This window comes from Cariama cristata, unplaced genomic scaffold (genome assembly GCF_000690535.1).
Source record: "Cariama cristata isolate BGI_N322 unplaced genomic scaffold, ASM69053v1 scaffold6680, whole genome shotgun sequence".
In the NCBI taxonomy this organism is placed as follows: Eukaryota; Metazoa; Chordata; class Aves; order Cariamiformes; family Cariamidae; genus Cariama; species Cariama cristata.
In genome coordinates this window covers 20163-33111 of record NW_009596297.1, presented here as the reverse complement: position 1 = coordinate 33111, position 12949 = coordinate 20163, and the positions used below count along the sequence as shown (strand labels likewise).

The window sequence follows — 12949 nt, the reverse complement described above, 5'->3', positions numbered from 1 at the left end:
GAGTACAAAATAGTTTTTAGTAAGAGTGCAAAATCTACAGAATTACTTCTCAGCTGGTTTTAATGTTTGTGGAGAAAGATATGCAGGCTGGAGCAATTCAGTATAACTGCTAATAAGAAGCAAAACTTTCTGATTTACCTCTGCAAAGCTGTGAGATAAAGTTTTTATTCCCTTGATTGGCTTTTTCAGAAGTGTGTGCAGGAAGTGAGTATATACATCTGAGCTGCATCCCACACTCAGTCAAAACGTATGTTATTTAAGAAGAACGCTAAGTTTCTGTGCATATTCCCTTTTTTTGGAAAGCAGCAATCTTACAAGCTTATTACATACAATAAATGCCAGCAAAGGGAAGTGGATTGTCAAAAGGGAACTGAGAGATGGGTCATATGTTGTGGGTTTTTTTCATGGTTTTTGTGTGCGTTTTCAGTTGTGGGTGGGTTTTTTTGTTTGTTTTTTTCTTGTTGTTGTTTTGTTGTTTTTTTGTTGTTGTTTTATTTTTTTAATATATAAACAGCCATCCAGGTTTTGCAGGGTGGGGCGGGAGAACTGAGATTCATACTGGTTCTCTGTTGAATAAAAATAGACACTGCAATATTCCATATAATGGCAGCAGATTTCTACAACGGAAGTAAATGAGCCTTGTAGATCTGTACCTGGCTAGCTGCATTATCTGCAGCTTTGTATTAGCGGTCTTAAACTCTCATAGTTTGTTCTTCAGAGTGGAATTTTGGGAACCTGAAACTTCTTCAGCTTTGAAGCATACAATATATTCAGTAAATGAGTACTTTTCATTTTAAGCACTGCATGTGGCATACTTATTTTTCAGGGTTTGCTATCTTGCTTTTGTCTGTATTGCCAATCATTTTGGTGTTTGTGTTCCTGCATGTTGCTGTTCTTTCACTCTAATATTCTTGTAAGTATTTGGCAAGTGATAATAGCTGTAAGTCACAGCTGAGTATGTCTGCCTATTGGATTTAGTTTTCCCACAGCAAGACTTCATGGCCTGGTACGCTGAAGTATGAGCTTGCATACAGTTTTCTTGCTGAGGAGAAGAATAATGGACTGCAAAACACATTCTGTTGCTATTAGTTTTTCAAGTGGATTGAGCTATTCATTGGAAAAAGAGCATGCTACAGCAATTAAGTTCATCCCTATGCTCAGTCAGCTTGCCATTTCCAAAAATGAGATGGACGTCTATTTTGTGACGAGGCTAATGTTTTATTGATGGTAGAAATTATTAAATAAAACTGAAGCTGGAAATGTGCGAGGAATGGAGGTTTGGAGCACAGTATGAGACTGTAGAGGAATTCTTTGACGTAGGTAGTAAGTTCCTTATGACTGTGTCATACACTGAACTGTTTAAAGCACTCCGTGGCAAATGGGAAGGCAGAAAACCTTTGGCTTTCATACTCTGCTGCTTACTTGATGTGTAGATAGCACCTCGCTGCTGAGATAATGGTGGTCAGTGAAAGAAGTTACTCATTTCAAAACAGCTTTATAAACACTGTATGTCAAACAGTGCTTTTCAGCATTTAACATTTGGTAGATACTTTGTCTCTTAAACAAGCAATTCTGTATACATGTGATCTCAGACAGGGAGCTTTAAGTCCACATGAATATTTTGTTACTCTTGGAGGAGAAAGGGGTAATACGATATAGAGTATGTTGAACTGGTAGAGTCAGTATGGCAGAGTGTCTTTTGAAGATGAAAAATAAAACATTTATCGGAGGACCTTATTTTATCTTTTAGGTTACCAAAGGTATTTTTTCAGTTTAAGCGTATCCTTCTTCATAGTTTTCGCCAAAATACTGGCATGAAAATGTGGTGTGGTCTCTCCAGTCTGGGCACTTTGGGAGAGCAGTGTTTTTCAAGTTGAGGAAATTCACACTACAAAAATGCGGTTGTCAATGCCATCGGTACTCTTTGGGTATAGGAACTGAATAGTTGTTCTGTTTTTCATTACATTTTAATGCATTCACTGAATGTTTTTCAGGAACTCCAGGAAAGAACTTAATGACATACGGTTTGAGTTTACACCAGGCAGAGGTAAGGCTCCTTCAGTTGAATTATTCTCTTGTTGCTGAGAGAGGTATTTCAGAAATTCATTACTGCTTATGGTTAATACAAACTACCTCTCTGTAATGTTTCGTACTTGCAGAGCTCTATATTGAACTTCACTTGAGTAAGAATAGCAGATGTATGTAAATTCTAGTGGCAAGGTTGCATAATATGTAATACATACTAGAAGACTTGATCCACAGTATACTTTATCAATTTCATGTCTTACTGAAATGATCTATGCGTATATAAGATCTCACATAGCAATATTTACAGCTTTGGAATTTCCCTGTTCACATTTGTAAAACATTGTAGGAAATGGAATATAGTAGCCATAAAAGTGTATGTGGTAATGGCGGTAATATTTAAGTTTCTTCCCATTTGTAATAAAAGAAGTTCTGTTAACAAGTATGAAGTGCACACCATTTTTCAAACACTGTCTTCAACTGAAAGTTGAGTTGCATCTCTAGCTTTGATATCATCACCAGAAAGAAATTGTGGCATTGAAATTTTAAACTCTACTGCATGCTTGTAGAACTGTATTGGCTTTCCAGTGCTAAGAGTTTTAAGAACTCAAAGTTACTTTTGTTTGAAGAAAACCAAGTATTACTGGGATAAAATGCAGAGGAGGCTGATCTGTTGAGTAAGAATGTATCATCTTTGTTTAAAAAGCAACACTTTGAACTATGAACACATTCCATATTTCTCAGAAGTCAGTATTCACTATATTTAGAATAGCCTTCAAAAAGCTTCCATCTAAAAATGAATCCAGATTGGAAGAGGTGTCTCTCTTCCTGTAAATCATAGTATCTTTCATGTGCGGTAGTTCTGTGCATGGATATACTCTCTGTCTACCTGTTCTTGCTGATTTTGGCAATGGGTGATAACGAAAGAGATCTCTTAATTGGGCACAGAGCATACTGGTTTAGTCACTGGTCAGAAGAGCTACTTAAATACTCTCTAAGCAGTTACATAAGCCATTTGAGAATTCTTTCTTGGTCAAAAAAGAGAGGGTATGCCATACCAGGACTGTTCCTAGTAGTCAGTCACTGAGGCAGTCAGAAGGCAGCTATGATTCTCATCTTCAGAGCTCTCCAGAAGTTGCAGCCAGCTCAGCTATATATTGTTTTTCACCTATGTGTGTTTCTTGAGGAAATGATGCAACTTTGTGTAACTGCCTCAAAGCATGTGCTCCGTGCAGATACTTGGTTGAGGCCGTACTGCAATTGAGAATTAGCTGGAATTTAGGCTTGTTCCTGCTATTTCTTCCTGTTTACCTCTAAGCCTTCTAAAGTCTTTATCCAAGAGCAAGTACTAGTCACAGTGACTTAGGAATTGCCCACTCGGGTACAGCAAGTGATGGAAAATCAATCCAAAGCTCTGAATTTCCTGGGTCACAGTACTTAAAAGCTATTTTGAGCCTAAAGCTCGAAATAATGACTGTTCATGTAACTCCTTTGCCCCACTGGTAACAAACAAGAAAGCCTATATAGCATGTCTCTGTCTAGATATGCAGAGCAATGGAAGGGATAAAGAAAACAGTGAAAACCACACTAAAACATAGTTTATTTTCTTGGTTGTGGAGATACTGAACTTCGAAACTGCATAGGAGTACGTAGTTAGAAACAGAGGAGAAATGCTAGCAGCCAGGAAAGGTCTGTAGGGGATTTGCAATGAATCAAACCATCACCTCATGTGATTTGCTTGCAGAGGCTGATAAGATAATTATCTTTATTCCTCCTAATTAAAGATAATTTTGAATTCAAGCCTGCCTCCATGGGTGTTTTGGAACTAAAATGTATTTTTGTTAAATTGCATTGGATGACTGATACTTTTTGTTGTTTTTGTGGGCTCTTAAATTTATTTGTTTCACCTTTTGGACAGATACAGCAGATGGCGTTTCTCAGGAGCTGTTCTCTGCAGGCCTCGTTGATGGCCATGATGTAGTTATAGGTAAATTACATTTTTGTTTGCAATTACACTCTTGTGACAAGTTTGTGTTAAATGGATGTGAAAAATGTTTTCTCTAATGCTGGTTTTCACAAAATCCTTTTTGTCCTAATTTTGCTTTCATGTATGCATAGTTCAATCAACAAGCCGATTTTGATACCAGTCCAAGGATTGCTTTTGGAAGTCAGAACTCTTTAGTGGTTTGAGAGGGATGATATAATACAGATCTGAAGGATTATTTACAATTCAATGATTGATGATTTTTGTGCTAACTTAATTTTTTTGTTTAACAATAAAATGATTTTTTGGTAGAATTTTGCAAAGTATGCTTTCGTAGCTCTGAAGCTAATAAATAATTTACTTGCGTAGACGTAAAAGTAGAAGCACACCAGAGTTCAGGATCTGTGGTAATTCAACCTAGAGATATTATTTCTATGGTAAAAAAAAAAGATAATCAGAAATGTTTTCTGGCTGCTGAGAGGAAAAATACTTCTCTGTTTTTCTATTCTGTAGTTCAGTAATTTTTAAATTTTTTTTTTTAAATGAAATTCAATGTCTGGCAAAGATTATATAATTTGGAAGTGCTTATTTCCCTGCAGTTCCTTCTCTTCTGATTGCTCAAGACCAATAGATATATAGTTACCAAAATCAGAGGGGGGCTAGTATATGCTAAATGTGTGAGAAATGAATGGAGAAATACTAGCAAATCAAACTTTGTGTTGCAGTCAAAGAAGTTCCTATTAATTGGTTCAGATATCATTACCAAACTTCTCAATGATACAGAGAGTGTTCTACAAATCCGTAAGGTTGTGTGATGTGCCTGGAAGATTATCTGAATACATTCTCAGTCCATTTGTAGGGTAGCTAAAATATTTCAGAGAGAAGCCAATACTTTTTGCTTTTGTGTGTTCAGAATACAGGTTGATTCTAGCTGATCTAAGAAACAAAAGCCCTACCTATGCTTTTATTTTAATTTCTAAAGAAAAAGGTTGTAGGGGAGGCTCACAGATGGTATAGGCTAGCAGGCACTCTTCTCTTAGTCACTTCTACTGCACTGTTAATATAAAGGTTCAGGGAAAGGGGGTAGCTTGGCCTTAGTTTGTTGCCTTTTAAACATCCAGTATGAAAAATGTCATTACCATATGGCTAATGGTAATGGCACCATCATTGCTACAAGATACCTTACTTAATTTAGAAGTAATAAATAAATAAATTTTTTTCTAGCTAAGAGAATAATTGTTATCTGTTGGCTGTCCCACCAGGCAGTCGGCTGGCACTCTGATGCACAGAAGTCAGTCGCAGCTGGTGATGCTGCAGTGCAAGTCCTGCTGGGACGCAGTTAGACCTCTTTTCCCTTCTTTGCTCTTCATTTTCCTTTTGCTGTTGAGTCCTCTTCTATGCAGAGTGCCAGTACTTCTATGGAAATGGCACCATGAATGGGATTGTTATCTTTTTAGGGAACCGACGGGGGAAGGGCAGATGAAGATAAATATCCCTCATGGCTTTAGTGATGGGACTTTGGTTTTTGAAGAAGCACAAATGTTTAAATAAATAAGGTTTTTCCCTAGCAAGCTTGGTTACAGGCACTGTCTAGTTAATAATAAAAGTTAATTTCCTTGGTTAGTTCCTGCTTTGAGTTGCATCAGACTTTGATTTTTAGCACTATGATGATGGTTCTTTCTGTTCTTTCCTGTTGATTTTTTTTTTATTGTGGTATTAAAAAAAGGAAATAAAATTTCTTGTATATAATGAAAGCATTCAAGTTAAATTTAATTTCATTAATTATAATCAGTTTGTATGGATTTTTTTTGTGATCGGTTTGTATTTTTCTCTGATGTTGTAACTTAACCTCAAGTTCTACAGGCACAAATTCTTGCATGACTTTGTACTGTAATTTTCACTTGTGTCTGCTTCACCTGTGAAGTTGTTCATGTTTTCAAATATGTTTGGACGTTGTTATCTTCCTAGAAAATTACTTTAGATTCCATGTTTCACTGAAAGACAAGTTCTCCTAAATGTGATTTTACTTGTAATTAAAAAAAGAAAAAACTAAAGTTGGACTTCAAGTTAGAATATGTTTGTGATTTGCTTTGGGAAAACTGGCTAAATGTTGTATGGGCATGGAATAAAACAACTTGCATGCAAGCAGATTATTGCAAATTTCAGAATTTCACTGTAGCAGTGCAGTCCTAAGAAATATTTCAGTCCCTTAGTTTCAAGCAATAGGTCATATAAGAGAGCAGATGGTGCTGAAAACGTAAATCTGCTTACAAAATTAATTTTCTGTGTAGAATGGTTTTGCCGCCTTGTTCACTCGAAATTAAAAGGTTTAAAATCTCCCAATATAGGAAGAGAGGAATAGTATATAAGAACTTGGTTAACCTTCTTCACCAGAAGAACTGATTCCATTAGCTTCCAGATTGAAAGCAGCTGATAAATTACCTTTCACTTTTCAGCTGAAGCATGCAGAAATTCAGCCTCTGTAACATGAATGAAAACAAAGTTCTGAGATAGTCTTATAAAAGTTGTTCCTGTAGTTTCTTTTAATGGATGTTGGAACGTATAGAAGCTGGAGGAGAAAAGAAAGGTGAAAATACTTGTGCTTATGTTGAACTCAACAATTTGTTGGCGTAACAGCTGATTTTCTGAAAGGACAGTTGAATAGGAGTCAGCAAAAGCTGTTGTGGAAAGTACAGCCATGGCATATGTGAGCTGAAGCTGTTAGTGGGGACCAGCTGACATGTAAGTTCTATAGAATTTGCTGCTTCACCTTTGAGTCTTGCTGGATGTGCTTCAGTTAACAGAGGCTTACCAGGAAGATTTGCATTTTGATAAGCGATAAGTTCAGCCACTTGTTCTGCAGAGAAGCAAAAGTCCCATCTTGCATTTTCAGTTCTGGTTTCTGTTCTTACTGACAGTAGCATTGTTTCACAGGAGGTCCCTGGATCAAGCAAATCAGTGCAGATAATTTTGTTTAAAAGCAGACTAGAGTTCGTGTTTGCAGAGGGGAATGAGTCTTGGAGTTTATATATAGTCATTGATATCTAGCTGATGTGTTTTTATACAGTACTGAAATAGCTATGTTAAATCATATGAAGGATCTGGAATATTTTCAAAATACATTTTGAGATTAAATATGTCTCTGTGTGTATATGCAATTATATCTATATTAGCTAGTAAACATTCATCTAGTAATGCTTTATTATGTTTTTGGTACCATAAAGGAAACTCAAATCATATCAACAGTCAATTCTGTTGAAAACCATATAGTTGCAATCCTACTTCACTGGTGTATACAACGTGCATATAATTTCAGTGAAGCCTTAGGCTATAGTTACTGTTCTAAAGACCTTGCTTAAAATTCAGAATCTAAAGGTGTATTTACAGTTATTAAATTGCACTATATTAAAAAAGAAACCAAAAAACTTCCCTTCCTGAATACTGTTTAAGTAAAAGCGTCGATATCCGTGCCATCAAGAAATGTGCAGTTGCCCTTCACTATATTAATGTACCTTTATTTTAGGTATTTTTGTGAAAAAGTATCTGTGAATAACTTGAGCATCATGGAAGATGTACCTTCACTTTTAAATACACCAGACATTGAACTACTGATAAATAGATACCTGTCTCTGGTGTTGGAGCCAGACCCAGGTATCCACTTAGTAACCAGAGGAACAGCTTTTAGTCAGTCAAAACAAATCCTGCTGAAAGGCATAATGTGTTTAGAAGAACCAGCTGAAAACCCAGTAGAACATATTTTGAAATAAGATCATATTTTGAAAGTAGCAAGCTTTTTCATCAGTATCTTGAATATTTTCTTAGAAGTGTGAATACAACAGATGCCATAATAGTTTGACTAAGGGTTTTGAGGTTGTTGGGTATTTGGGCGTGGGAGGGGCAGGGGCAGAATAACCTTTTTTATTTGGTGCAGTTATTGTGGTAAGTAGACAGGACTTAAACTGGCATCTAGAATACGAAAAAATCATGGCTGTGGATGGGTTATTTGGCCATGAGTGCAGAGAACAACATATATCTGACCAAATCCAGAATGACATTGTTTCAAGGGATGTTAAACAGTAAGTAATATGTATGGTTCCCAATTAATCACAGTATTAAGGCATTTGAAATTGAAACAGCTGACTGTTACAGTATCATGTCTGCTGATGCTGAAGGTACTTTCATACTAAAATGGAAAGATGAAAAAGCAGAAGCCCAGTTTGTTAGTATACTGTCTGTAACAACATCTTAACTCATAGTGAGACCAGTAATCCAATTCCTAGAAAAGCCACAGAGTTACACAGTGAATATCCTTTGCTTTCCTTGGTTTTGCTCTGCATTTGCTTATACATAGTTTACTTTGCTGTCTTGTTAGATTAATCATCTTTGAAACTGAATGAAGCAATGCCATTTGTTTAACTAATTCTGGCTTATCATCTTACTCTAATCAGAAAACAGCATAGTGCTGCATGAGTAGAAAACATATCGCATTAATTTATGTCCTCAAAGAGCAGTAACATTGCTATGGGTAGGTGACTTGGATAGCACTGGCATTTGAAGGCAGCATAGGTTTGTCATTTAATATCAATAATGTTTTGAGATGCACTGATTTTTGTAATCTTTGAGGGAATTTGTTAGAAGTTTTGTTTTTTCTTGTGTCTGTTTATTCTTGTGGCTCAAACTGAATTAAAAACTGAATTTTTAGTTGTGTATGCTGTTTTTTATATGTTCTAAAGCTCAGTGTACCGATGAACTTTCTAATGAGAAGAAGCCTTATAGACCCTAACAACTAATTTCAAACAATAGACTAAAGACTTTTGTGTTTATTTTTAATGTATTATCCAGAAAGGAAACTTACAGATTTAATGAAAACCTGACTGTATTTTAAGGCATTTTATAGAAAATCTTGTGCTTCAATGTGTGCACATAACTCCATATCTCTTTAGCAAGATATGCAAATGCATTACAGGTAGGAGAATATCTCTAAAATCCCCAGGGTTTAACTAAGGACTTAAATATTTCAACACATCTGGCTCATTTAGAGCTAATGCATTGAAGGTGACTCATAATGACTAGGCTGTCGGGAGTTCTGGAAGCTTGAGGTACACCCGCAGGTAATCAAGCTTTACATCTAATTGCACCTTCAAATTTATTTTAGCCGTATGTGTTGTACATAAAAAGTGCACTTAAGAAAGTACATTGTGTGAAACTGGCAGGTTTCATGCAAGTTCCCACCTTGCTGAATTTTCAGTGTGGTGGAAACTTAGAGGTTCAAAGTGGAAAAAAACCCAATATTGTGTTAGTTGAATAATCACTGCTGCTATAATGGTGGTTGTGGCAGAACTATTCAAGTATGATGTAAGAAACTCTCCAAGTGTGCAAATTGTCCTCTACACATATATGTGTATTCATGTATCATAGTAAATGTGCTTGTCTTATAGCCATGATCAAGTAAATATTAATTTTTAGTTACTTTAAGAAAAAAGAAAAAAGTGGAATTGGCGGTTGCCTTCAAAGAAAGTTCCTTTTTTCAGCATGTAATCTGTTAGTTCCAACCTGTGTAAATGAGGAATAAATTCATATGTTTATTAGTGGGATTAGTTTGGGGTTTACCTGATACGGTAGGTGACAAACTATTAGGCCTGGAGTGTGTTCCCTGCCCTCATAGGTCTCAGTTGTAGTTTTGAGGTCTTTCCTTTGAAGTTTAAAAAACAGAAACAAAACAACAAAACAAAACAAAACAAACCCCACAACTGTGAATTTGAATCAGAAATTGCAAAGACAACAATGTAAATAATGTTCCTCTTTTCAGTAGTAATTTAGTTGCTGTTATTTGTTTCCTTGGCGTTCAGTTCTCTGCAAGTTAGTATGCCAAAATAGGGATTTATTGAGGCTCTTCAAACTTAGAGGTAGTCTGTTTCAGAACCTAACTTCTGCACATCAGGAAGTCTTTCCTAAATGTATTTTTCCTTGTTTCAAGTTTCAGATACAAGGTATTGAAGCAGCCTGGGTACTATTTCATCATCTTAATAGTTTTGTCAGAACAGTATCTATAATTCATAGCAGAACTTAGGACAGGAGGAGTTATGAATATCTGATGGGGAGAGGACATTGCCAAGTAATAATGTGCATAGCAGAATGTGACCTGCCTTGTTTCTGCATAGACCTACCTTTCAACTCTGATCCAGCATGATGAAGGTATTTGTTAGAGCTGTCTTTAATGTCTAGATGACTATCAAACCGTTGTCAAAACCTTTGTCTGGAAGTTAGCACTTGCTTTCTACATTCAGTCACTGGCAAATGATTGTTTCCACCTTGCACTCCGAGTCATTCCTTTGTATAGGGGATTTATGAGCACAATTTACTCTAGTATCTCAGACTTGTTAAATATTCCTACTAGCAATGCTGGGCAGCAGGTCTAAATTTTTATTTTAAATGTTCATTTGAGACTAGGCTGAGGTTTAGAATGCTCAGGATCATGAAAATGCTTTTCTCAAAATGAAGGGGAAATTGTGAAATCTGTATATACTCCTCCCTCATCTTCCTGGATGATCTACCCCATTAGACACATGCAGAATCAAGATCTGAAAATAAATAAGCATTTAAGTATCGAAATATACTCTACATGCCTTTTTATAACACTTTGTTTTAAATGTCCGGTGGTTTGCCTAAAGTGTTATTGACACACTCGGGGCGGGGTGGGGGTGGGGGGGGGATCAATCTGAAATATTAGCGTTCTATTTTTTCATAAGTTTCTGGGAAAACGTACAATTTGCCAGTTATATTAATATTTTAATTTAATCAATAAAAACAATTATCACAATTTCAGTCTTTTTATTTTTCTTTTTTTTTCTTACTGATTGTAGAATGTAAAAACATTACCTTGGGATCAGATATCCATACTAAATAACTGAGAATTTGGGAGTTTAAATGCGCTATTAGAATTGAAATAGGTAGATTTCTAGCACTAACATTTCATTTTCCATTTTGATACAATGCTCCTGTTTCATAAAATATAGTGCTTCTGTTGGGTGGGAATTTTTCCATTGACTACCTAAAGAAAAATTAAATCTTGTGTATTACTTTATCAATCCTCGGTTTTCCAATTTTTGTGACCCCTGGCTATTAAGACGCCATGGAATCTCAATGTGAAGACTTTACGGAATAATAGTAGACCTCAAAAGTCTTTTATTTTTTCAGTTTGAGCAAGGATAAATATTTGAAGTCTTTATTTGTCTGTAGAGGTCAATCAGAAATATACATCCCTGGTGTCTTTTCCATGCCTTTGCCTGTTCCCGTCTTGAATAACATAGTGTAAGTGGTTAGTTCTTAAAGCTTTGGTCCCACTGCGCCCCCCGCCCCTTCCTTTTTTGGAACAAGATACCCTGATGCGAAACTACTAGCTAATGTCCTTAAAAATGTCTAAAAAGATGTGAACTAGCCTAAACCTTGGTGATCTGTATAGAATAAATGAATTAGTACCTAAGTTAAATCAGCACAAATTTTGGTACTTACTAAGGGTGGCACAACCTGCTCCTTTGAGTATTCTGTGTATAATTTGAAGTATTGCTTGCCTCCTTTCTTTACTATTGCTGTGTGTTGGGCCGTTCTTTGGGAGGTGAGGATGGTTTTATTTGGTACAGTTCTTCCTCATGCCTGGTACTGTATACACATATGAAACAGCATACGTTCCTGGGTTTACAGTGTTGGGGCTCAGAACCCATATGATCCACAGGGCTTCAGTGGTTTTAATAATTACTTTAAGCTGTGGGAATTGCACTGTGAAATTGTAGTCCTGTTCATAAGGATGCTGTAGGAGACCTTTTTCAGTCTCCCAGTGTTCTTTTCAAGGGAAAACTGCTTTGGCCTTCTGGTGTCCTGTAAGTGTTCTCTTTAAGTTGTGTTTTCTGATTATGAGGCTGCAAATCAAGCTGTTGGATATTAAAGTATCAAATGTTGAAATGGAGATAGTTTCCACTGTCTTTATATCTTCTGATTCAGCAATGTACTTTGAGAATTCAGAATTCAGACAAATTTGTGAGCCTTAATCTCCCTTTCGTAAGTTCCTAATGACAGCCTCTTCATAAATAATACATTTCTAAATGTTTTAATGTTTCTGCCTTATCAGTGTCCAATAGCTTCCTCAGAAGCGAAGCCAGGCTTGCTGTTGATCTTTCTATTTTCTTTTATTTCTTTCTTGTAAGAACCATGTCTAGCTCCTTGCAGTTCTCTAGCAAAAAACACTTATTAGTCAGCTGTCACAGATCTCAAAATGCTTTAATATGGCCCCTGCTACTGTTCTCAAGCAATGTAAACAAAAGGGATTTTATGACTAGCATCCTGAATGGGTGAACTAATGGAGTTGCACTGTACTTGAAAGACCTTTTTGACTTCTTTTTGAAAAACCTTTTAATCTTTAATGCAGACAGTTTGTGAGCTATTAGATAATATTAGATAATAATAAGAAAATCAGAGATCTGGAGGAATTGTTACCAAAAGCTCTAAAGGTTGATTGCTTTGGTTGTTTGCATAATGTACTATAATCCAGTGCTAGTTAGGTTTTAAAACTTAGTTTTGATTTCGTTACAAACTCGCAAGTGTGTAAAAACCTCTGTGTAGTATAAAATATAAATGAATATATATATTGCAATGAACCTCTTTCAACATGTGGAACTACCTCAAGATCGTGCATAATAAGTTCAGCCCTTTGGAGGAAAGCCCTACCAGCAGCTGAATTTTCAGGAGTGATAATTCCATTGAAAAGTATTCCCTGGCACTCAGGCATCCTGCTTCCTAAGACCCAGACAGGAGAACACAGCATTAATCCTCAAATTAGCAGACTCCCAAGGCAGTTAATTATGTATAACTCCATGTATCAGATGAAAATGGCAAAATAAATGCCTAGAGTTGGGGAAGAGGTAATATTTGAAACAATCAGCAGGA

General features: G+C 36.1%; 1 protein-coding gene across 1 annotated transcript in view; it reads left to right on the top strand.

The window, feature by feature from the left end:
* LOC104165661 (STE20/SPS1-related proline-alanine-rich protein kinase-like) overlaps positions 1 to 12949 on the top strand; it is a gene marked incomplete at its 5' end in the record, with an annotated part of 43158 nt that overhangs the window by 19215 nt on the left and 10994 nt on the right. Inside the window, 2 exons of the mRNA XM_009705343.1 lie at positions 1995 to 2047; positions 3944 to 4012. Of these exons, the coding sequence (XP_009703645.1) occupies positions 1995 to 2047; positions 3944 to 4012 (122 nt within the window). The remainder of the gene's footprint in view (positions 1 to 1994; positions 2048 to 3943; positions 4013 to 12949) is intronic.